At 33.6% G+C, this 27157-nt stretch overlaps 1 protein-coding gene across 2 annotated transcripts in view; it reads left to right on the top strand.

Annotated features, from left to right (window-relative positions):
* The window catches only part of LOC141457755 (uncharacterized), a 36125-nt gene extending 12409 nt beyond the window's left edge, over positions 1–23716 (top strand). The window contains exons 14-16 of one of the 2 annotated variants that reach the window (XM_074134983.1): positions 1573–1715; positions 13512–13609; positions 21904–23716. In XM_074134983.1, coding sequence (XP_073991084.1) covers positions 1573–1715; positions 13512–13609; positions 21904–22000 — 338 coding nt within the window. In that variant the 3' untranslated portion in view covers positions 22001–23716. The remainder of the gene's footprint in view (positions 1–1572; positions 1716–13511; positions 13610–21903) is intronic. The other variant, XM_074134985.1, reaches the window with a different exon arrangement.
* Positions 23717–27157: the final 3441 nt, after the last annotated feature.

Here is a 27157-nt window from a genome sequence, read left to right as displayed (position 1 = left end):
TACTTCCAAGGGTCTAAACCCTTTCCCAAGAATTGGAATTCACTCCTTCTCCACATGGTAACTATGCATACTTTCTGAGGAAGTCGAATATGCCCTCTCAAGCAAGGTTAGTCAAAAGAAAGCGGAGGTTCTGTACTCGACATTGTCGTTCTAAGCTGGGCACAATTCCAAGCTGGGCTGAACTAGAAGCACGCCATATGTAAATTTTGTGCTATTAAGAGAATTCTCCTGAAATGTCCGCAGATATAACTGGGAAGTGGTAATCCATTTCCCACAACATATTTAACTGCTCATAATGTTATATAGACGATTTTAAAGATAAAAATAGCAGTAGGGAAGGGATTAGCTATGCGGTTAGCGTATTCGATTCCCACGCGGAGGTCCCTGGTTCGAATCCAGCTGCTGACCCTTTTTTCTTCCTAGGAGCTTCTTACAGCTCACTGTCCGTTGTTGGGCAGTGTTGTCTGTAACCAAAGAACTTTGCCCGGAGGCCGGCAGTGCACTGAAATAACCTTAGATGTTGACGCGTTGTTTTAAATCATTTAAAAAATAATAATAGCATTATTTGTAGAAATGCCTAAAAGAGTTGACTCCTTTTAAGAATAGGATAAAAGTACTTTGTAGATGTTGTATGTTAAATATGAGCTGCTCTTTAATGGATGAAATGCGAGCCATTTCTTCAAGACTTTTATCAACCTTGCTGCTATTTCGGTTTATCATACATAAACTTTAACTGACAGAACCTAACACTTAAATAACATTGGGCCCATCATGGATATTTTGGCATCATTATAGATTATTTTTAAACATTTGAGCAAATAATTAGTATTCAGTACAAAAAGAAGTATGTATGGAACTTAAAATAAAAATGTTGGAATATAATTCTTTCATTTCCGCTTTGATAAATTCAAAGCGAGGAATGGAAAGTAATGCTCATTTAAAATATCGTGTCAGCTTTGTGCCAGTGGTGAAGGGCTGTGGAGAAAAGCAAGGTCGAAGTTATGAAGGGTGGATATGATGAATGGCCCAGTGAATTAATTCTCCTCTAACGTTCCACTGTCACCCTCCCTACTTCAGACCCTTCCTCAAAACAGTCCGCCAGTATTGTACTTTGAACAAACTCAAAGAGAAACCTTCAAAAATTATCCATTGGAACTGTCTGAAACTTTCCTCTTCTAGATTTCAATTTTCTAAAATACAGATAAATAACAATTCTTACAATGTTAACATTAAAAATTCATTAACCATTAAAAATGAATTTTCATGTCTTAATTAAAAGCAATAATGAGATTGAATACCGAATGAAGCTAGCAATTTCTAATTAATAAATTCTACTAATTAATATTTCCGTTTAAATATTTATCCTCGTATATAAGTGGTTAATTTTATAACAGAATGCACAAATTAACACCTTTGTGAACAAAAATTTCGGACGCATTAAGGATTTTCGCAGATCTCCAGTCATTCTCAATGTGCGTAAATAAAAATCAGTTAAAATATAAAACTTTTACTATTACAACATTAAAAAAAAACATTCCTTTGATTTAAATCTTGTGATATATTCTTTTTAAGATACAAGACCTATCAGCCGTAGAAACAGTTCAAATGTGGAAGTTGGAAAGATGTTATTGAAGTCCGCAATTGAAACTAACCATAAGAATTCTAATCCACAATTAAGGACATCAACACCACAACTTGGGAAAACTAATTACAAGGTCAGATCATTTAAATATGTTAATTGATGGTTACCTTTATCATAGTTATCAAGTAAAACATTGTTGCGTATGTATAATCGAACTACGTTAACATAAGGAATCAAGAACAGTAAAAATGATAACGGTTTTCGATTCATAATAAAAAAATGTTGAGACAAAATTACATTTGCATTTTACAAACTTCATTAGAAACTGTAATTCTGCCCTTATGTGTCTCCAAAGATATACAAATCTTGACAAAAGAAAACAAAAATTAATTAAGGCGAGTAATGCTTTGGAGAGGAGCAATTATAGCAGAGGTAAGGCTGAAAACCGGTGTAAACAACAGAGCTGGAGGGATTCAGGGAGATGGAGTCAATTGTACTCGGTCCAGGAAACAAAAGGGAGTCAACTTTGAAAGGAGGGGTCGCCCCTAAAAAGAGATACTTGTGGTTAAAAAATGTACAGATTCTCCTTTTTGATCACTGTAGAGGATGAATGCTCGTTAGAGTTTGATTTTATATTGATGTTTTCATCCTCCGCCGCATCACTCTGCCCCCGATCTTCTATGACTCAGTTCCAATTCCTCCTGCCAATGTTGTCCGTTATCTTGGGCTGTATTTAGACAAAAGACTGACTTGGAACCCGCGCACACGGTTTAATCGAACTGAAGTTAACAGGCGTTATCGACTACTTAAAAGACTACTAAACCAACGTTCAAGACTTTCATATAATAACAAAAGACTGATTAACAATTCCATACTAAAACCCACCTGGACTTACGGTATTGAACTGTGGGCTTCAACGAAACGCTCCAATCTTCAACGAATTCAAACTCCTCAATCTAAAATTCTCCGCACTATCGTTAACGTAAAATGGTTTACACTGAAGAACAAGTTCTTTCGGTGGTTAGCTTGCCGTTTGAAAATCCGATCTACAGCTCATTCTCAATATTCCTCCACTTGCCACCAGAAGAATTTATAATGACTTCTCTTTCCTCTGCAAGCTTCTCCGCTCTCAAATAGACTGTCCTTACCTTCTTTCTCTAATTTCTTTTAATATACTATTTTAATTAATATTTCAAATCTAACTATCCACACGGAAATTCCGTTTTTAGGTCCAGGTTGCACGAACTCGCTACAAAAGTTTTATTTTATTTTATTTTTAAATAAAAACGGATCAATTTCCAATTTACAGAAACAACAATATTAATAACATATAAAAACAAATTTAGGTATTTATAATTTAGATTTATAATTAGGCTTTAGTATTTTATTTTACGTTTTAGAGGTTATTATAAAGATTTATACAATACAAATACTTCAAAGAAATGTTTAACATCTGGCTTTATTTAGAAAATTTTGTATATCTGTGCCAAAGAAAAGTTAAAATGATTGGCTGTCCGCATCATACGAAAGATAAGGGAGTAAAAAAACGTAATTATGTTTGCAGTACGGTACATTGAATGGAGAAGAATGCCGTGTAGTATGGGATGAGATATTAAAAGAAATTAGAGAAAGAAGGTAAGGGACAGTCTATTTGAGAATGACGAAGTTTACAGAGGAAAGAGAGATCATAATAAATTATTCTGGTAGCAAGTGGAGGAATATTGAGAGTGAGCTGTAGATCGGAATAGATAAGGGTTTCTTTCGGGATTTTTAAACGGTAAGCTAACCATCGAAAGAACTTGTTCTTCAGAGTTTTCATCAGAACTTCATCAGTTCTCATTCCAATCCTCTTGTCCGCCAGTTATCATCTCCTCACCTTCCAGATCATCCTCCCTGACGATTAAAACGCCAGTGGCTTCTCTCCTCTGAAGAGAGTAGCTAATCCTGGTGACGACTTAGGGAGTGTTATCACTGGGTAACTTCTCCCCTAAATTAGTGAGTTTGTAGTGGTCAGTTATTGTCATTGTTACTAATAGTGCATCTAGCGCTGATGTAACTTAACAAATTAATTTTAAAAAAATATTTATGTTTGAGTTTGATTTTAAGAATTATATCAGGTAATAAATAATAAATCATACCAATTATCCCATTTAAGTGATCTTAACAGATAAGAAGATCCAACAATTAACAATGTGGGTAGGTCTTACGGTAAGGTCCACTATTATTTATCAACTGTTAAAGCTATCTACTCTCAGTTATTATCAATACAGATATTCTCTTTAATTAATGGAACTTGCTGTAGGCACGCCCTCTGAACGTGCAGTCAACAAATTACATTCGTACAATGGCAATGCGCTTTATCTAACTGTAAACTGAGAACAGCCAGTGGTGGGCGGAGAAATCGCTTTATGAACACAATACTTGCATTAGAGAGCCTTATCTTCACAACAATATTGAGTTGTTGGTTTGCAAAGGTCCGCCCGCTGCCGAGTGTTAAGGGGAGCATGGTTTGGCTACTACTGTTGCCAGCTAACCCCAAACTGACCCGTTGGGGTTGGGGGTGGTAAATAGCGAGAAAGGAAGCGTAGGCTCCATTCTCTAGGCGGAATGTTCTGAGATAAAGCTCACTAATTTGTAGCAAATTCCAATAGAAAAGATATATTTTGGTAACATCCCTAAAAAGAGATACAACAGTCGTTTATAACTTGGTATAATTTATTGTTGGAGTTTGGAAAGTTTAAAGTTTTTGAAATATCGTTTAGCCTTGATTTATAGCCGTATTTAAAGTAGAGCTAAGTAGATTTGGGATAATTTATTCAGTGCTACAATTTTGGAGCAGAGTGGTTTTTAAGTGTGGATTAATAAATTGGGAAAGAGGTGCTGAGTTTGACCCCTAAATTTTTCTTGGATTTTATTATCTACGATACTTTGTTGATGGTAAAGAACAAATTTGATTGGTATATTTTTTCTGTACTCTAATTCAGTTGCCACATTGATAAGCAAGTAAGAGAAATACTGTTCCTGATTTAAATAAAATGAAGAAAAAAAAATTAGTACTTTAAATCTACAAGTACGCACTCCTACTGGTTAGTGAGGGCTACATTGATTTCGCAACTATGTCTGTATACAATGTTATCTGCTTCTCTTGCTTTTTGTAAGTGGAAACTATTCGTGAAATTTCAACTAGCTGGGAAATATATATATATATACAGATATAAAATTTGCCCTGTATAAACTAGTGGTATTAGTGTTACTCTAGGGACCAACATCTTCTAGGAAAATATTTTATGATTTCCCGAGGGTATTTTTATGTCTTTCCGCTTCAATTAGGTTTATTTTTTATTTATGTATTTCCATCTATATAATTTCAACAATTTTTTTTTCAACAAAAATATTTTTACCTTCAATTAGATTCTCATTATACAGGGTGAACCAGTAAGTATTGTCCATAGGCCTACTGTGTGTAGTACATCTAAAGTGGAGTTCAATGCCGTATTGGCCAACTTCATATTTTCCTCTGTTCTTGAGTGACGTTCTTCATTACTTTTTCCAATAAAAATGTTATTACTCAGAAAGTTTTAGTCCGAATTCGATTCTGATGACACCGTTAGATAGTTTGTATTTACTCCAAATTACAATTACACGCACAACTACACTGTTGAAAAAGAAAAAATGTGAATAAACCTAAAAAACCTTTATTTATTTATTTATTTTTTTTTGAAAGTGCAATTCGTAACCTTTGACTTCCTTATTTTAAGACAATCTACTTTAGAAAATTGACTACTGATCCATCTAAAAGAGTTTTCAATGAATTAAACAACTTGATAAACTAACACTGTTAAGTGCTCGTAAACACGTTTTCTTGTAAAACAAACGTAATTTCTCATACGAAGATAAAAAGAATCCTGGAAAATGATATACCATTTGAAAGCCCATTAGACAAGGAAACTTTTACTAAAAAGTGCCAGCACCTAGATCTGATAATGATCACATAAGAGCCTAATGAGTTTTCTTAAAAAATTCTATTACTTTTATTTTTCCAGTATCCAGGAGGAAGATTGAGGCTAGAAGAATAACTTATGCTTCGAAATGGTATCAATTTTTAGAAAATATATCTGTTTTTCTAACCGTGTCATCAGAATCGAATTCGGACTAAAACTTTCTGAGTAATAACATTTTTATTGGGAAAAAGTAATGATTTTAGAAAAAAAAATTAAAGTTACGTCACTCAAGAACAGTGGAAAATATGAAGTTGGTCAATACGTCATTGAACTCCACTTTAGATGTACTACACACAGTAGGCCTATGGACAATACTTACTGGTTCACTCTGTAAAGGTTAAAATTACGCTAAGTTAAAATTTCAATATCCTAATATATACAAAAACAGATTCAGTTATCACAAGAATTAGCAGCTAGAAGTTGTAAAAATACTGCAAACAAAAAAATGCTGTCAAAATCTTAAATTATTTATTTTACTTCCATTACTCCCTCCATTAACAAGAACTTATTCGTGCAGATTATCGAATTTGAAATTCTACTGGAGTCTGAAAAATGCTTTTAACAATTTTTTTGCGTCTATTTAGAAATCTCTTAAGGACGTTACAGTTATTTGTATTGTCTTGCCATCTATAAAATGTTAATAAGAATTCTATCTCTAAAAAGATTAAAGTGAGTCTAAAAGTCGATTGACTGGAAGTGCTATTTCACTAAACAGATTTTTAAATATTTTGAAATTTTCTCTAAAAAAAAAAAAAAAAGAACAACTAAATTTAATTGAAGCAAATAATAGTGATTGAAACATAAAAAATGTATAACTTTTATTTGAAACAGTTTTCCTAGAAAATTCAATTGAGGGCATCTATGAGAAACGGGGCTGATTTCTTTTAAAATTGCAAAAGCTGGAATATCGTTTCAGGAAAGTTGTAATATAAGAGAGAAAAAGAAAGAGAGATGGCACGATAGCCGAATGGTAAGAGGCGAGGCCAGCAAAGCTAATGTATATGTAACGCATGTATAGTGGGTATTGTGTTCGATTCCCCGGTCTAGGCCATGGATAAAATATTTATTGCTTAACAAAAGGAATTTATAGTAAAGTATGTTTGCTGGTCGCCTCCGTTCACGACACCTAATTTGCTAGTGAAACGTAAAGCCCGTCTGAAAAAGAGACAGAGCGGTAAAGAGCAATTTCTAAAAGGCATTCGAGTTAAAACTATTTTCTCTGAGAAACTCAAAATGAGTTTTAGCTCGATTGAAATACTTTGTATTAAACTTTAATGGTAACGGATAACCATCTAACGGTTGACAGATTTTAGACTTACAACTTAATGGAGGATAGATAGATTAAACTAGGGCGGCTTTAAGGCCTACGCCACTGCGACCCCTTTGGATCTATTGTGGCTCCCCACACTCTAAAGCTCACCCTCCAGAGCTGTCCTTTTAATCAGACTCTTGATGCTGGAGAGCGGCTCTTGGGTAAAGCTCACAGGCATTGGTTTTTCTTCCCCGAGTAGTAACATCCTTAGCCATACGAGCCCCTCGCACTGACATAACACGTGCAGTGCCGTTTCCTGAATCTGCAAAGGCTATCATCTGCCAGTCCCATGCGATGCACGGGTTTCCTGAGTCTGCAGTGGCCACTTAATAGGCCTACAATCATCCTTATAGCCACACACGGCCATGACGGATTAATTCTGCAGTCAGCCTCGGCGAATAGCCTTTAATGAATCCTTCGCCTGTCTCTGCCCCGTGGTGGCAAGCTACCACTCTTGAGACCTATTCTGCTCCGTGCGAATTTACCATTGTGCGAAACAGTGCTGGAAGTCTTTTTCTGTAAGCTTCTGCATGACGCGTGCCGCTTTTTCTTTCACAGCTTCCCAACGGACCAAAATCGTGTTCCTTTTAATGCTGATTTGACTTTAGGGAACAGACAAAAGTCATATGGGGTCAGGTCAGGCGAATAAGGCGGATGGCCTAAAACTGGGATGTTGTACCTGGCTCTTGACAGACATTGCAGTGTGAGCCGGCGCGTTGTCTTGATGAAGAACCCATGACTTGTTCTTCCACAAATCGGGTCGTTTTTCCCTTACTTTTTCACGAAGTTAAGCAAGCACCTCACGGTAGTAATGTTGATTAATTATAATCGATATTTTCATCCGTTTTGGATGTGAAAGGGCGACCCGGGCGGTCATCATCTCCGACGTCTTCTCGGCCATCTTGGAAACGCTTGAACCACTCAAAAACTCGAGCACGTGATAAACAATCATCGCCATAAACTTCTTTTAATATCAGATAAGTTTCAGTAGCGGTTTTACCCAGTATCATGTGAAATTTCACAATTCGTTGCTCTACTACATGTGTTGTATCATGTTTTCGGTAAAACGAAACTAACACCTCTTACATAAACGACGGTTCCGGTCAGACAGATTTCTCTACAAACACGTGAGACGCTGCAATCGAAAGAGAGAAGGCTTTACACTGCACAGCTGTCGGTCGTTAGGATTTGGCAAATACATAGTTCTTCTGTAGCAGCATCAGTCTCGTTATTTAATAGCCACACCTCGTAGTCTTAACTAATGGAAATTTTTGAAGCAATATAGACAAGCATAATGGCTTTTAGTAGTACCTCAATTTTTTTATCATGAAGGGGAGATGGAATTAAACTTTTATAGATCTTCCATTTCAGATAAGGTCTCAAATACACCGCAGATTTTTATGTTCATAAAAATCAATAGAATTTCGAAAAAAGTCGCACAGTAGATATTGTTTTCATTCCGAATTTTGAAAAAATATTTTATTCATATTAAATTTGGCCAAAGCAATGGGTAAGAGATACGTAGTAAACGTATTTTAAGAAATTCTATTAATTTAAATTACTTATAATAAATGTATTATGAAGTTAATAATTAACAGGGTTTAAGATTTAATATTAATTAGTGAATAATTGAGAAAATCACAATAGATGATACACATTTGAAATTTAAGAGAGCGACTATACAGTAGAGCAGTGGTTGCCATGGTTATGAGGCTTTTCATACGGTAGACACTACCTGCAGCTAATTCCTTCTTGTTCTACAGCAGTGGTGAGGAAGAAACCTGGCTCTAAACCCGCCTTTACCCTTGTCTCCTTACCAGCCAGCTCTCACATACAAAGTAACTCTCACTGGAGTTGAATAATTAATTTTACTAAGTTGCCGACTAACATTGGCAGAGCGCGCGCGTTGTGGAGTGGAGAAGAATAAGTGAACTCTGAAGCTTCCAGGAGAGCGCTAGTGCTTGCTGCTGCTGGTGTGGTTTCACGTGCCCCTAATTGCCGCCCGCGTGCCGTCAAAGATGTTACGCTGATTTCTGGTAGAATTTCCAGTTTCTCCACCAAATGTTACCCACATACACACTAAACTACCAACTTCTGCCAGTTCCACATGTTTATCCATTTTCTTTTGTTCTATAAGAAACATTTCAACTCTATCAATGTAGAAAATTAGGAGTACTTGATATTTAAATTTCTGGTGCTGCATTAATACTTTAAAACTTATATTTGCTTTATATATATACTTATAATTATTATACATTTTTTTTTTTTTTTTTTTTTTTTTTTTTGGCGCATCAACAGCTGAGGTTATTAGCGCCCGGAGCTTTTTCCAGTGCACTGCCGGCCTCCGGACAGTGTTCTCTCGTTACAGACAACACTGTCCATCACCGGACAGTGAGCTGTAAGAAGCTCCTAGGAAGAGAAAATCTAAGGGTCAGCTGCTGGATTCGAACCCGGGACCTCCGCGTGGGAGTCCAGTATGCTAACCTCATAGCTAATCCCTTCCCTTATTATACATTATTATTTTATATAAAAATATAAATTAACTCTTCGACCACTAAGCTATTTAGTCATCATCTCCTTTTATTACTGCGAGATATCCTCAACACCCACGACATTTAGCCTATTTATTTATTTATTATTTTCAATTTTTCTCTTTCTGTCTAATAAACATAGACATTGCAAAAGATATTAAACAATATCTATTAACAAAAGATATTACAAACAAAAAAAATCAGTTATCTCAAGAATTAGCAGCAAGAAGTTGTAAAAATACTGCAAAAAAAAAAAAATGGCTGTAAAAATCTTACATTATTTATTTTACTTACATTACTCCCTTCAATAACATGAACTTATCGTGCAGATTTTATTGAATTTGAACTTCTAATGGAGTCTGAAAAATGCTTTTAACAATTCTTTTGCGTCTATCTAGATATCTCTTAAGGACGTTACAGTTACTTGTATTGTCTTGTCATCTACAAAATGTTAATAAGAATTCAATCTCTAAAAAAAATTTTAAAAACACGACATATAGCCTATTTATTTATTATTTTTAATTTTTCTCTTTCTGTCTAGTAAACACTGACATTGCAAAAGATATAAAAGTTAATAAACAATTAATCACATTCACCCGATAGGTATCCATATCACCACAAAATTAAACGGGAGTAATTATTTTAATTTAATTAAAATTAAACAGTAGTTGTTACATTTGCCGTAATTTCAATACAGCAATCTTTGGGTTACTGAACATTGCAAATGCTCAACAATTAAATAAATTAATGCAATGACCGCGGTTTCTTTTGATCGTATACATAATTTTAAATGTGGTTTGAAGAGTATGTGCCTTCAGTGTTCCCACTGATGAGGGCATTTTAAAAGATAACAGACAATAATTGACCCATAATTTGTAATAAAAACTACATCTTTGAAGAAGATTCTCAATTTGAATTAGGATTGTTAAAATTACAAGAAATGTAACTAATAAAATGGTAGTGTAGCTTAAATTAACAATTTCAAAAGTTTCGCAAAAAAGAAGTTTCAAAAGAAATTTACCACCTATTACCTATTAGTTAATATTGAAAGTTTTAAATAGCTTTTCCTACCTAGCTTTCCAAGTTTTCATTTGCAACTGAAGTTTAAAGTGAAGTAATTCTTCTCCGTTTCTTACTTTACCTACTTAAACTCACCTAAAGCTACCCTAATCAAAGTTCTAGAGGAAAAACTCTCTAGAAACTCTTCTCTTTTCTATCCTCTCTTTCTCACTATTAGAAACGAATTTACAAATAAAATCTTTTGTAAAGAAATTTCAATTTCCTATTTAGCTCTCTATTTATTTCTTTTTTTTTGTTAGAATTTTCTTTTATTAGTTGATGGAAATATTGGAAATACTGTCAAATATTCAATATAGTTTTTTTCACCAGAAAAAATCTCCAATTTGTTGGTTGGTCACGAATCAGTTGTCAATTTAATGATTTTAGGAAATGGTTTAATGAGGTGAATGGGTGTAATCACATTTTACTCCTGTGATATTTTGTATTTTTAAACTTGGAAGGTTCATTGCTTCTTTAAACATTTTATAAGAAACTTAGTTTTGTAAGGTTTGTAGAGCGGACAGAGTGGCTGGACTTCTCTTTAAAGTGGTATACAGGGTGTTCATTTTAAGACGGCTCAAATGCATTTCATGCTTAAACGGTTAATCTGAGCGAAAAATGGTAGAGGAAAACTTTGTTGCCCGTCACCTCTAGTTTCAGAATATGTGATTTGATTTTAGATTCCTGCCCGGCATACGCGGCAGTCGCACGTCCAAAAGTGAGGGTTTACAGTTGACCGCCATTTTCATAAACACAGTTTTAGAGTATATAAAGTTATGAAAGAAACCAGAAACCGCAATTCGATATCTTCAAAATTAAAGGTGCTAGGCTATTTCAAAATCTGGTATTTATTAATCATATTTCAATTTTTTAACTTGTTATCAAAGAGAAAGAAGAGCACGCTATAGGTCATTTTTATTTATTTTTTCATCCCCTTTCTACTAAAAATATTGCCAAGGTAAGAAAATTCAAATGTTAAGAGCTTTAGATGTTTTCAAGCATACACAAAATGGCTAAAAATTAATTTTTCCTTCTGTTACAAACAAAAAGGTTTAATAATTATTTGGTAATTTTGGGAGAGTTGCGTTTAATTGCCAAAAAAATTGGAAACCTGCAACATATTTAAGTGATCAATATCTTTCGTGTAAAGGATCAAACTTATTCCTTAATTTATCAAATAATGCACTTTACGCAACTTGTTCAGCATGTACTATGCCTTCAAAGGTGCCTCCTTTGGCTCGCAAGCCAGGTTAGCCAGGAGCTTATCAACTGCTCTCTGTATCTGAGGATAAGTTACTCCACTAAGTTACTCGATAGGTAAAAGGCAATATCATTTGATTCTGAGTTGCTATGCCATCTTTTCGATTAACTCCTTCTAGAAGTTACTGGTTCTCTTCTCGTTGTAGCAATAATAACTAAATAACATTTATTGTAATATTTGTATTCACTCTTAAGTCAGATTTCACTTTTGAAGGAAATGTGAACTTACTGAGAATGTAACCTAATTGAATTCTTTTTAGGTTTTTCTCTAATTTGTTGAATTTACCATACTTCTTTCATTGGTTAGCAATCATATGTAGTTAATTTAGTTCTTTTGTTGCTTAGGTAACCATTTTAAAAATGCTTGGCTGCATAAATTTCTACGCTTTGAACGCATCTGAAACAAACCAACAAACAAAAATTGTTTAATCATTCATAGAGGCTTAAAGTAAAGGAATCGAAATATTAAGAAAGGCTTCTACCCAAAGGAACCCTAAATTAAAGCTCTGCATGATAAAAGGGAGAATCTAAAAGGGGAGAGCTCTATTCTGGGGCTTGTTGCCATGGTAATCACAGTATATCATGAAGTTTTTATCTGGATACGGAAGAATGCGAGTGTATAGGGAACGACTACCCACTCCTCTCGTGCGTTCATGTGTATGTAGTGAAAGGTGAATGTAAAGAGAACGGATGCAGTGGTTGACAAGAGCCTAAATTTGTCAAGGGTAAATGGAAAACTCTGCTTCTTATTGTCCGCTCGTTTAATTTTAGTACAATTTTTTTTTTACTTAAAGAAGTATTGTATTCGGATCGCTTTTGGATTAGATTTCACCGTAAACTCGTTTTTTTGGATACCCAACACCCAAAAAAGGAGATTTTACAGATTATATTCATCTCTGTGCGTATAACTATAAAAACCTAAAGTCGCGGGAAGTTAAAAAAATGGATTGTGCACCTAGTGCCTCTTAGCGCCAAATCTGGGAGGACATGGTAGTAGAAACCAGGTAGGGCTAGCAATCTAGGTTGCAGGAAGACGTTGGAAGAGGATACCAAGGAACTAATGTTGTTTTAAACGATCTGGAGGATTATCCGAATGGAAGTGTATGTGTGGATGTTTAAAGATTGGACGAATGAGTCCAGGATGATTTGCTGGATGAGGGTGGACATTTTTTTAGGAAGGTGCATTTCCAAGGATCTTGGACTGGATGGATATGTAATCTGATATTGGAAGGTTTAGCGAGGCTCCACAATTCTGCTTAATAATTCAGTATTAGTGGCAGTTGTACTTTGTACAGAAAGATATTGTTGAGTATCAATAGGAAGGATTTAGGTCCTAACAGTCTCTTGATTAGTTGTTACATCTGTTTAATTCCCTGTCTTTTAAGTCTTGTGTGAGGGTTCCCCACGTTAAACAACATTCAAATTTGCGTAGAAGTGGAAATGTCAGTGTTATTGATGTGAAAAGGTTGTCAGGGCAGTAACGTGAAATATACTCGTACTAATTTAGAAGCGTTCAGTATGCTAGAGCAAATTTGGCCTAAAGAGGAAGGCACTTCTACCACTGAGCGATTTTACGCTTTTAGAACGAGTGACCAAGACCTAGCAGTTTTTTTGATGGTCTCCTTCATCTGCGGCTCATTAAGATTTTAAGCAGGAGAGTGGTTGCACCATTTTTACTTTAAAATGAATATTATTAACCAACTTAAATGTTTCTACCTCTTTATTAATCTGTTTATTTATGCAATTTTTTATTTTTTTTTTTGCAGATGGTAAATGATTTGAACAGTACTCCTCAACCTGGCAAAAGAAATAGGAGTCCATCTTCGGCAATCAGCTTACCTGGCGATGAGTTTAGAGTGAGGAGGTAAACATTTATTTTAATTAAATAAACAACATCTACAAAATTCAAAAAGGATGACATTGTTATTTCTGGCCACTGTTTTTAGCGGGTGGAATTCATTTGGTAATCGGAGGACTTATCTTTTAAGTAATTATTTAAACTCTTCTGTCATTGCAAGCAGCGATGATCGCTTCTCTAGAGTCTTGAGCAGTTCTCTGATGCTACACCTCAGGTCCATTAGAAACTGCTCAATATGACTAAACTACGTTTAAGATTTAATCCACTGCTTGGGACCACCCTCTGTTGGCGCATGTTAGGTTTTTAACTAACCACCCGGAGGTTGAGAACATGTTTTAGCGAATGGCCTTGGGACAATCTGTGTGAAGAAATCATTTCAAAAACCTACGAATCTTAAAAAATACAAACTTTACCCTTTTTTTTTTTTAATACCACCGCCAAAACCTACAAGAACAACTCGATTTTAAGTACGTCATCTTTATTCCCATGAAATTTATTTATGGACGTTCAATGGATATTGTAGTATTAATATCCCTTCAAAATCATTTCAAAGACATACCTTTTAATTTTTTTCAGGCGTCCTTAGCCAACAACTACCGGGGTTTAGGGACATAAGAATATAATTAAACATTTTCCTTTCAAATAAAGACTCGCAATTATTTCGGTGGGGTAAATACCCTCCTTAGGAGACTTGTGAAGCTAATATGTATTGTGGTACTGGGTTCGATTCCCCGGTCTTAGGCCTTGGATTTTATTTAATGGTTAATAAAAGAAATTTACAGTAAATTATGTTTGCTAGTCGCCTTCGTCCACGACACCTAATTGGTAGTTGGTCGTTAAGCCCCGCCTGAAAAAATAGGCGATTACTTTACTTTACCCTCCTTTGGAAACCAGCAAATTAACATCTCTTATTTTGCTACCCCAAAAACTGGGCAAATCTAATCCAACCTCACACTACACGCTTCTTCGTTCAATTAAACTTTTTTTAGCATTAGTATGTTAATTAAAATTAAAGTGCTTTTATGCAGCATCGTTCACTTAATATTTAAAACAAGAATATTTTTATTTTATTTAAAACAACACCATTCTTGCCGTTTCTTGAGCCTTTAATAGTATGTACATTTATTCTCTATATTTTTCTAATCGATCATTCATATTAACAAGTAATATTATCAATAATACTAATAATATAATAATTAGGATTCCATCCCGTATTATATAGCGAAATGAAGTAGATATTGTCAATACAACTGATCGCTACAATTCAATTACGCTCTGAGCGAAATGGATTCATCATTGGAAAAGGAACTGTGCTGGTGAAATAATTTGCAAAATTTTGATTTTGATAAAATGTGTTTGAACACAGGGAGGGTAGAAGTCAAAGCAGATAATAGACCGATAATAGGCTTATCGAGCGAACTAATGGAATAAATGGCATATATATTCTCTTACAGATGACTGTGTTTAATTTCTTAATTTTGGATTCCGATGCACACTAACTACAGTCTATTTAACCACCAATTGATGTATGAACTCCCAATAGTAACATTCATTTTCAATCATTTCATTTAACTGCAAGGGAAAATTAGGCAATGTAAATAAAATGTGACAGTATTAAGAGCATAATAGTAAGGGAAACATAGAGGAAAAACTGTGAAAAAGCTTATTAATAGTAATAAAAAAAAAATATAGAAATCTGAACAGCTAATAGTATTGTATAACCTCCAGAGGTAGGAAGATAACCTATACAAAATGGCAGGTTATTGGTATTGGCAGCTGTCCGTTACCAAGTATCAGCTCTCCAACATGTTGTGTATTTACACATACGCCCTAGAGAATACCTATACAACGCAAACAAACACAATACATATTGTGCAATGTGGTTGGGTAGGGAATACATACTACTCTGTTGGGTAGGAATCTGGTGTGAATTTGATAACTCTTGTTTGTCAGTTTCACTGAAGAAAATATTACAACATAGTTTCGTGTGATTTTTAATCATGTATGTTACAACTAAATGGATTACACCCATAATGGAAAAACTGTCAGGTCTTTTTCTAAGTTCTGTAGAGTCTAGACAGTTTCTTGCAATTTTTCTTCCAACTAACAATATGCTAGTTGACTTCAATATGTACAGGTTTGCTGTAAATACATAAGCAGTCCTTTGAAGGAAGCGGTAAGTCTCATTTGCATTCTAGGTAGGTAATTTTCTTCAACCTCAAGAGTTTTAAGTCTCACCCTAAAGAAGTACTTTTTATAAATTTCGCCTCCTCTCCAGTCCAGCGATTTATTTAAGACTCAGAATTTTCGCAACATACTTAATGCTCATTAATATTGTAAAATACTTTTTTAAAAAACGTTACCTTGAATACGTTATTTTTATTTAGTTATACATTTTGATTTACTGGGAATCCTGCGACCAAATTGATTTGTTGCACCCCTCAGGTACCAGGTGAGGTCATTCACACTATAGCATCCCAGATAATAATACAACTCACCCAGGATTTCTAGAAAAAGGGTTGGTGTCGGCAAATTGGAGAGAAACACTCCCTGGGGCTATCCTACCTCCAGTATCCACTAGCTCTTCGCGAAAACCCAGAAGGAGAAAGAAACCAACGATTGGGATGCCTCATAACTGGTGCATGAATTTCTTTCCATTTTGAGAGCATATATCCTCTTCTCTAAATCCAAATGCTTAGGTAGACTTTCTGGGGAAGTCACGAACACCTCCGTTGGTCAGGAAAGGCTTCTTACTCCGAGAAGGCGTTCGATTCAATTTCCCATTGAGCCCTCCATTCTACGGCAAGAAAAACATAAACCTTGGCTGGGGCTGAGAATAGCCTGAGAGTCTGCTAAAATCAAATAGTAAAACAATAAATTATCTTTCCGTATAATTATATTACGAACTAGGATTAACAGATTGAGAGTCATCGGTGTTAGGCTAGAATAACTGCAGAATTGCCGATCCCTTTGAAGCGACTAATCCACTTCCTCTTATAGGTTTTAATTTCATTTAATTCCTTTATTTTAAAAAAATTCAAAACCTGGATGCAGCCCCGCGATAAAGAAGTTATTTGCTCCTTGAAAACAAATGCGGTCAAAGTGTTATTTCAGCCATAAACTGAGAACTCAAAAAACAAATTGGGCACTTTTATTTGTATGAAACCCAGTCGCTGCTTACTCAATTATTTTGTCTTCTACCTTTGGCCAGAGGTCAGATGGACAGCTCTTAAAGTAAATAAACAGCGGGTAGATGTTCAAATATTCAATATGTCACTTTACTACAAGGCCTGAGGGCATAGGCGTACCCGTTGTTAGTGGGTACACCATACCCTGCAAGAGACACTATGGAGGACTAAGAACACCTGTACAGAATAAGAGAAAACTCCTTCGGGAAATTAAGAATGCATTTACAATTTTCTCTCCCATACACATACACACACTTCAAATAAAACTCCATCTGTCATTGCTTTTTAAACTTAATTTTTATAAAAGCTTTTTGTTGCTGTACTGATCTTTTAGCGCAGTTAATAGCATTATTTCTACTCTCTTCTATCAAGCGGAACACCAGATTGCGTTAAATGTTTGAAATTGAATTTTAACTGAATAACTATTTTTTCCTGAATCCACTTAATACGAGAAAATGGAAAAAATTAGTTATTAACAATGAATAATATTTTCTTTCGAATCCTTAATGTGAGTATACATGTATATATTCTTTAAAATAAAGGATCCGAGAGAAATATTTACTCACTGTAAATAAATCATTTAAAGCTAACTTTAATCAGATGCATCTAGATTGGAGAAGGTCTTCACGCCAGCTTAGATGGAAAATAGATATCGACCTTGAATCATCGTCTGCTCCGCACTTGACAACGTTCGTACAAAAATATCATATTATTTCTTTTTAGGTTGTATTGAACAGCACAACGTGTGCTAGTTTTTCAAACCAATAATGAAATTCTGCGAGGTATATAGTCTTCTATTTATAATTCTATAGACAAAACAAGGCCAACAAAGCAGTTAATCTAAAGAAGTGCTACATTTTACCCACATAGCATTCGCTGAATACTTAGAACCTCTCGCTACGACGGAGAGCTACCAATTTGAATAACCTAGACAAAAAGCTAAATGAGCTCGGTATGGTAACCTGATAAAACGAGGAAGATGCTACTGCCATGGAGAATGAAAGTGGTTTGGGGTAGAGCGTAAAATAGTGGAACAGATCTCGAATTTCTCATCAGCACTCTGGGCTCACCTGAGTGAAGACGGTTTTGAAGGCAAAGAGCTTAGGAAATGGATAGTACTGCAGATAAAATGTTTATTGCGATTAAAAAGGGCTTCCTCAGCAATGGAGAAGTAACCAAGAAAGCCTAACTGTCTGGGTATAGATATACGTTTCTCTCGATACTCACACGTACTTGTTAGAATCCTGGACATAAAATAAGAAATATATAAGCTAAGGTTTCTGAAAAAGGTTGATTGGAAAGAATAGACAAAACAGAGTACAATAGGGCCAACCTACGAGTGTAGTCAGTAGAAGTTAAGATAAACAAAAATACATAGTTGACGCATGAACAACATTGATGGGCACAGAGGGCGAGGACACAATCAAGATGTGATGATGGAAAGAAGAATGTGAAAAGAGAGCTAGTTACAGGAAAGCGGTGATTGGTACAGAATAGGAAAGTATAGACGAACGGGCAAAAAAAAAAAAAAAAATAGAAAAGATATGGTATGCGAGAAAATGATTATGACGAAGTACTGAACTGCCAGATACCGAATGTCTTAGTAAGCCCTATACTTCGTAGAAAGAAAACTAGATGCTTTTTTAATGAGTTTAGTTATGTTTCTTTCCTGCAAACTGACTGAAAACATTCAAAGAATTTGTTGAAATAGGCTACTTTTTATAAATAACATCCATCAAATGTGGTAAGTGAATATCGTGTGAAAGTACATACAAATTTCTTGGTATTTATTCACTTTCAGCCAGATCAAAAGTTAAAGAAGTAGAAGTTGAAAAAATGTTCTGACGAACAAAAACATTCAAATATTCATGTTAGTAGAAATTAAAATAAGTAAATTCGGCTTAAGAGGAAATCTCATATTAACTATACCTGGTATAAAGCTCAATTTCTGAAATGGAATAGCAAGACTTTTTTGATAACAGTAAAAGAAAATACACTAACTTTAACTGTCAGAATTTCTACAAGTATGTTAAAAAGAGGGGCGGATAAGGACACTTTGGATAATGAATGCATTTGTTTTGTCAGCAAAATGTCATACTTTATGGGGGGGTGAGATGCAAGTATCTTCCATGTTAATTGCACACCAGAGCACATTCTACACTGAAGTGTTTATGCCTATATAGGCGGCCATAATAAGGCACTCAACACTTATACTGTTGTAGCGACTAGTTGAAAATTATTACTGCAGACGTTTATGAATTTTATTACCAACAATGTTTAGTGGAAGCAAATTATCAGTTTCGGGAGTGATAAGATTTTAACTGAAAGAAAAACTTTGATTTAAACACGCACATGACTTTCTCTCACTATAATTCTCAAGATTCGATCTCAAGTAAGCATTGATTTCCAATTCTGAACTTAAGAAAAATTATAGTTAGCATAAAGTACATTTTATAAGACCGTACAGTACAATAAAACTTTAGTTAACAGCAAATAAGTGCCATAAAACTAATTTAAGTTCCGCGTTTATATTAATAAAGTGAAAGCGGGATGAAATCTGATCGCCCTGTTACCTCATCCTAAATTAGTAAGAAATAAGAAATAGTGATGGGCTATTAGAGCGGACTCGTTCCAGTGGAACGAGTCCGATGGTGGAACGAGTTGATTCAAATCCCTATTTTTAAAAAAAGTGATTCCGCCCCGCCCCAAAAAATTGAGGCAAATTAAAATGAAAATAATTAATACTGTAGTCGTTTACACTAAAATAAAACTGACTTGAGGCTACTATGTAGAAGTTCACTGACACATTCCAACTTGTAAGAGGAATCCACACCAAAATACAAAACCTGGCGAGCTTAAATACTGATGCTTGAAGGATAAAATAAGTTCCAAGGTTTTTTTAGAATATCAATTCTAAAATAACATTCATTTTATTATTTTGTTAATTTCTAAACAAAAGTAGGGGTCGATCTAAGACAGGGAGTCGAAGGAAAAATAATTTCGTACCCAATATGGCGAACCTTGCAAAGCTCCAGCATTTTCTATTGGCTAGATTCAGTGAACGAAAAAATGGAACGAGTCCGGTTTCAAAAGGATTTAAATCACTCCGGATTTAACTCCACCAATTCCAGTGGATTTAACCAATGAAATTGCTGGTGTTGGGCCGGAGTCGTTAAACGGTTCCATTACCATGGTAACGACGACTGATTCCACCTGCATTCTAGATCATTCTGTGTTTGTATATTATATTTTATTTGAAATTCTTCGTATTTTATAAGAGTAATGGACAAAAACAAATTTTTAAAAATTAAAAACATCTTGAGGAAGCGTTATAATGTTTTTTGTTTTCAAATGAAACGAATATTTAACTAAAACCTATTTCCAATCGACGAATGTTTGTGAAATAGGTGATAGAGTGGGAGGGATACAGCAGTAAGTAAACCAGTAATACTATTTTTTAGCTCAGTATTACTTTGATCGTCGCAGTAACATGTATACGATTTAACTTTCGCCAATGAAGATAAGAGAAAGAGCGTCCAGCCGCTAAGTTAAAGATTAAGCACACAGCATTTTCTTTATGTAAAATAAAATATATTAAATAATAAGTAAAGTAACTATAGCATTGCTTTTTAATTAATGAGATGGGTGTGCCTGGTGTTTCTTTGCAAGGTTCGCTATATTGGGTACGAAATTATTTTTTCTTCGACTCCCTGTCTTAGATCGACCCCTACTTTTGTTTAGAAATTAACAAAATAATAAAATGAATGTTATTTTAGAATTGATATTCTAAAAAAACCTTGGAACTTATTTTATTCTTCAAGCATCAGTATTTAAGCTCGCCAGGTTTTGTATTTTGGTGTGGATTCCTCTTTCAAGTTGGAATGTGTCAGTGAACTTCTACATAGTAGCCTCAAGTCAGTTTTATTTTAGTGTAAACGACTACAGTATTAATTATTTTCATTTTAATTTGCCTCAATTTTTTGGGGCGGGGCGGAATCACTTTTTTTAAAAATAGGGATTTGAATCAACTCGTTCCACCATCGGACTCGTTCCAGTGGAACGAGTCCGCTCTAATAGCCCATCACTACTCAGTATTACTTTGATCGTCGTCGTGACATGTACACTTGCGCCAATGAAGATAAGAGAAAGAGCGTCCAGCCGCTAAGTTAAAGATTTAGCACACAGCTTTTTCTTTTTGTAAAATAATAAGATATTTTAAAAGCTTGATATTCAATTCATAGTAAATAAATATTTCTTTCTTTATGTGTAATTATCATTTTGTTTGAAGGGTTATAATTTTTTTTTATGGGAATAATTTCCTACCCATTTCCGTTTTTCTTCTTGAATCAAGTTAACTCCGGTGGTCAAGCTAGATAACGACAAAACTGCAGTTGCTTTAATTTTTATATTTGACTAGCCTATTTTTGTTAATATTTGGTACATATACTCCAAAGAGAATATGTATATTAAATTGGCATGAAAGACTAAAATGTTCTGATCAATCAAAAGCAAATTTCTTTTTTCTTTTAATAAGCTAAAGTACATTTGATTTAATCCCAACGAATTCAAAATATTTTTCCTTAAAATCGCTTTGCATTAGCGTGTTTATTGGGCATGCTAATAGGGCGTCAGATCCGATCCGTGTGTGTGAGCATTAATGTTCAGCTCCAATGCCCCGTTTGCTCTGTCTAGTAACTAACGCCAAATCCCTGGAGTTACCGTACCATGCCATTTGAAATTAAATTCGTGATTAGATTTAAAACAGTTTTAGAAAGTGTTTTTGTGATTGTATAGTTGATTTAACTATTTTCATTAAACAACAAACGACTTTTCTCCTCAAATATTCTCCAACACAAATTTGTCTAGACTCTAGACATAAGAAATGGAATTTTAAGGGTTAGCCAAAGCTACCGATATTTACAGAATCCTCCAATCTTCTAATCTCTATTTTCCTTAAACTCATCTAGCCTGGGGAAATGCGAAAAAAAGAATAGTTAAGGGCATTTCCTACCGACTTCAATATTTTCTTAAAAGGATGTTTGATGTGAAAGTGTAAAATGAATGCATGGATATTTAAGAAAATTTAATGAAACATATAGTTCATTAAAGTAGTTTGTTAACTTACAGTAATTCCATTTTGGAGGAAGATGAAGTTGATACTAGTTCGGAGAAAAGTGAGCCCAAAGATGAAAAGCAGACGAAGGCTTGATAAGCTGAAACATGTGCAATAGTATTCATTAAAATCGACTCGAGAATGCAGTAGAAAGATAAGATGGCAATGAGATGTAAATTTTCAAATAAAAATATTTACACCTCAGGACGAAGAAACTTTTCATTTTTTTTTTTGTTTTGATGCAATTTTAGTTCATCATAAATTTATTAAATCAAGTATTCTTGATGAAGATAAGATTAACTCTAAGGTAAGATGTTTAAGATTAGAGCGAAAGTTAATGTTATAAACAGGACCTACACCAAACTCTTACCCTTAGAGGAACATAAGCCAGACTTTATTAAAATCTTTGTTAGAGAATGAAATACAAAAATAAAAAGAAAGTAGAAAATATTTATATTTTATAAATAAACACTCAAGCGAAAACAAAAATTCATCATATTTTTAGTTATTCCTTTATTATTTTAAATTTTTTCACTACTAGTGTAAACATACTTAAGGTTGTATTGTTCAAATTTAGATATTTTTGATGAATTTTTATTATCCCTGATTGTTCAAATAATATTTATGAAAGAAGATATTAGCTAAAAGTGCACTAGACTAAACGTGGAGTTACCGAGAGTTCATTCCCAACTGGTAACCCTGAGGTTTCTTTTCCTAGGTACCCCGACAGTTAGTTATTATCAGGCAACGGTCAGAGTTATCCGTAACGAGAAAGTATTATCTATATAACGGCAATGTTCTAAGTAATCTCTGTGCGCGAATGAATCTTTTAGGTACTGGAATGTCTTAAATTCATATTATAATGACAAAGTATTTGAAAAGGACCTGGAGTCAGTCTTTACAGTGAAAGTTCAAAACAAATTCTTTCATGAGAGCTCCATTTACTATTTTTAAACCCTGTAGAAGCTGGTGAACTTAACTATGTTCTTGCACCTTTTCTAATCACTTCAGATCTTCTATCTTGTCCTAATACAACTTCACATTTTCTGACCAAGTATAATTCATTCTTAAAACTCAAGAACTAAAGAAATTTTGCTACTTACTAGCCAATTAAACGAATCAAGAGCAAATTACAGACTGACAACGCCCTACTGATACTGATTTGGAATTACAAACTTAATTGTGGAATTCAGCCCACGCATTCTGACATGTACCTCCTCTGAACATTACTATCAGAAATTCTACTCCCGGATAACTAATAATATTACGAATATAATATCTCTCTAACAGAATCAATTAAGGCATTAACATTACAAATGATATCTTCCAATAAAATAATTGCATTCTTCTCTGTAGTAATCCTAGAGTTATCAGTTTCCAATCTCAGATTCTTTCCAAAATCTTCAGTTAATGTCTGAGGCAGAATTGACCGCGTTATTTCGATAGTATTGATTATCATTAATGTTACTTTTGGCGAGTCCAGCTAAGCTAATGGATTCTCAATCTCTTTGTTTCTCAGTTAGTTTGTTTTACTTATTGCAGGACTTTTTTGCTCTGTATTTGTTAATTTGATAGTAATAATTATTATAAATATTATGTAATATGTAACATAGTGTAAATACATTTAGAAAATTTATTTCTTTAGATTATAAAACAGATATTTCTAAATTATAAAAAATTAATAAGTTCTCATGGATGTTAAAAAAAATTGGATTGTGAAAGTTAGATTTCTCCGTCAATTATTGTATGTTGTACTATATCATGTCAAACATCTTGTAATATTGATCTGGTAATAAAAATAATACAGAGTAATCAATTTATTTATTTATATTAATAACTGACCTATTATTTAACTGAATTTAAGAAACATCACTTGTATCCAAACAATAAAATTTAAATAAGTAAAAAGACTTGACTTTATCTAAATAATGTAAAAGTTTAATATATTCCATATGCGTCTTCTTCTAAAATAAACAAATTTATATCGAGACATTTTTATCGAAAATTAATATTATTTTATATACAGTGACTCCCATTAATATTGGGACAGTACATACAGAAGTTAAAAATTAACGAAAATTAAAAGTGGCACCCATTTATTCAAATTTTGATAAATTCATTTCATTTTATAATTACTATTAATTAAATAAAAACTATTTAAATAAGTACATAAAAATGTTTTGGTAGATTAAAAAAAATATATATAATAATAAGAGCAAATTCTACCTCTCATAAGTATTGGGACACTATTATAATTTATAGTTTGTCCAAGGTTTTGCCCGAATATTTATACAATTTGTAAATATTTACCTTAAGCATATATTCAATATGAAATTAATAATTAAATTAGTTTATATAAATCAAGCCAGGTGTAACATGTCGCGCAAAAATACAAATACAACGATTGAACAAAGAAAAATTGTAATTTCTTTGCACAAAGACAATAAAAAGTGTTAGAGAGACGGAAAAACTGATCGGACCTAAAACATCTACTGCGTGGAACATCATTCAGCGTTACCAAAAAGAAAAAAGAATTGTTTCAACCCCACAAAAAGGCCGTCCTCAACTGCTCTCTGAGAGAGAGCAGCGTTATATATTAAAAGAATTAAAAAAGATCACCGACTTAGTGCTCCAAAACTTCTATGTGAAATTTTTGACATGTTCAGAGAGCAAAAATGGAGCAGAAACTGTTCGGAGAGTGCTAAGAAAACTCGACTATCATGGTAGAGTAGCCTGGAAGAATCCTTTTGTCAGTAAGATAAATCGTGTTAAGAGAGTGAAATTTGCCGAAAAATATTCCAATGTAAATAGTGACTTTTGGAATGATATACTCTAGCGATGAATCAAAATTTAATGTTTTCCAGTCAGATGGAAGGGTTATGGTCTGGAGGAAAGCGAATGCTGAACTCGAAAAGAAGAATTTACAGCCAACTTTAAAGGGTTTTAAAGCTGCACCTCCGGGTGGAGATGGGTCAGTTCTGGTTTGGGGTTGGATGTCCGCATCAGGATTTGGAGAATTAGTGTTTATTGATGGAATGATGCACAAAATGGTTTATAGTAATATATTAAAATATAATTTGAAAAAAGTGCCCAAACATTTGGTATTTTAGGGTCTTCTAAATTCTACCAAGATAACGACCCCAAACCTACGGCTTGGGTGATACGTCAGTGACTGTTATACAATTGCCCAAAAGCATTCCAAACCTCTCCGCAGTCACCAGATCTTAATCCCATTGAACATTTATGGCAATATTTAGCCAGTGCTTTAAGAAAAACGAATAATATCTAACAAAAATGAATTAAAACGATGTTTCCTGGAAGAATGGGAAAAAAACACCACCTGAATTAACCAAAAACTTGTCTCACCTATGCCTGATCGTTTGAGGGCTATTGTAAGTCAAAAAGCAAATTATTAAATTATTAACAACCAATTAGTAAATAGTAGGAGATTTTAAATATTGAACATTTAAACTCTAGCACTTCTGGTGTCCCAATATTTTTGAGAGCCTTATTTTACACTTTTTCAAAAAGTGCTACCTAACAGTTTGGAATTTCATCGATTTATACTTATATATAATTTCCACAGATGTTGCTAATGTAATTTAAAAAAAAAAAAATCCAAACTTTTGTCTGTTGTTTTCATTTTCCTTTTAAATCATTTTGTAATAGGTGTCCCAATATTAATGGGAGTCACTGTATATTCTTACTTCATGAGCTAAATACAAGTGAAAGGGCTTTATCATTATACTTATTTTTGAGGTAGACATTCGAAAATTATTTTGGTTATAGAAAGGAATTTTTTCTTACTAACTATTTTTTATTAATTTCATTCTTAATGCTTCTTTTTTGTTAAGCAAAATAATATTTGCTCCATTCAGCTTATGTGTCCTTGTCTCTTTCATTTAAATGTTAGCTCGTCTTTTTCCCTGAAGGAGCGCACCAAATGGAACTTACACAGCAATCTGAACCTCATGCGAAACATAAATGTTGCTGTCCAGCAACTTTTTTTCTTTTTTATTGCGCATCGCCTTTTGCTACTTATTGTTTTATTATTTTTGCAAGTTAATTATGTATATTATTAACAAAAACTTACGGTTTAAAATGTTAAGTATAAGGGTTGATTAAACGCCAAAAGGTACACAAATCAGCAAGCACCCAACATTTCATTAATATTTAAGTAATTTTGCTGCACTAATATTCATTAATATTTTTTAGAATTTATTAGATGTCACAGACCCTCATGCTGGCCATTTTCGTCTACAAAATATATGTTCAAGTAGCACTGTAGATTGACTGTAATATCTAGTTATTTATAAAATTACAGGTTAAAAAGAAAAACGTTATAAAAAATAAAAAAAAATTATGAGGCTAAAAAATTCAAAACCTTTTTTAGAAAATGCTTACACCAACATACATCAATGATTTTGTTTATTTTATTTATTTATTTTTATTTTTAAATAAAAATCGTCGGTTTAAGTTCATTCTTCGATTAAAGTAATTGTTATTTTATGAAGTAGTCAAACGTTTATAATAATAAGTAATAATTATCTGGCTTTATCGCAAATAATATAGTTTTCTTCAATTATATTCTCAATCTAGGTATTCATCCCACAATGTTGTATATATGTAATATAAAGTAAATAAGATATGCATATTTTTAGGACAGCTAATTATTCCAGTATTTTACTATAAGTAAAATTAGGGGGACTAAATTAAATTACAATTGAGAAATCAATAATTGTTGAATAATCTACTTGTTATTAACTGGGTTATTTGTGCTCACGAATATTTCGGTAAGACGAATTCAAGACAGTAGCCTACTCTAACTTTGTCTTTTTCTACTTTAACATGCATGTACGTATATGTGATTTATCATAATTATAACAAATAAATATTATAAATGAAGTGGCCAGCATAAGGGCCTGTGACATCTAATAAATTCTAAAAAATATTAATGAATATTAGTGCAGTAAAATTACTTAAATATTAATGAAATGTTGGGTGCAAAGCTGATTTGTGTATCTTTTGGCGTTTAATCAACCCTTATACTTAACATTTTAAACTGTAAGTTTTTGTTAAGGAGATTTTTGTACCTTTTGGATAGGTTTTCCTTTTTGTCTATTTGCAAAGTTACATATCTGCTTTACAGATTTTTTTAAATTTGGAATAAGCAATTCTATCATTATAACCTGATAAGGTGTTAAGTCGGAACCGTAACTACCTCTGGAGAGATCTTTTTAAAGAATTATTATA

Source organism: Rhodnius prolixus, unplaced genomic scaffold (assembly GCF_049639745.1).
Source record: "Rhodnius prolixus isolate KJV_2025 unplaced genomic scaffold, Rpr scaffold_5, whole genome shotgun sequence".
NCBI classification, from domain to species: Eukaryota; Metazoa; Arthropoda; class Insecta; order Hemiptera; family Reduviidae; genus Rhodnius; species Rhodnius prolixus.
This window is presented reverse-complemented; position numbering and strand designations above follow the sequence as displayed.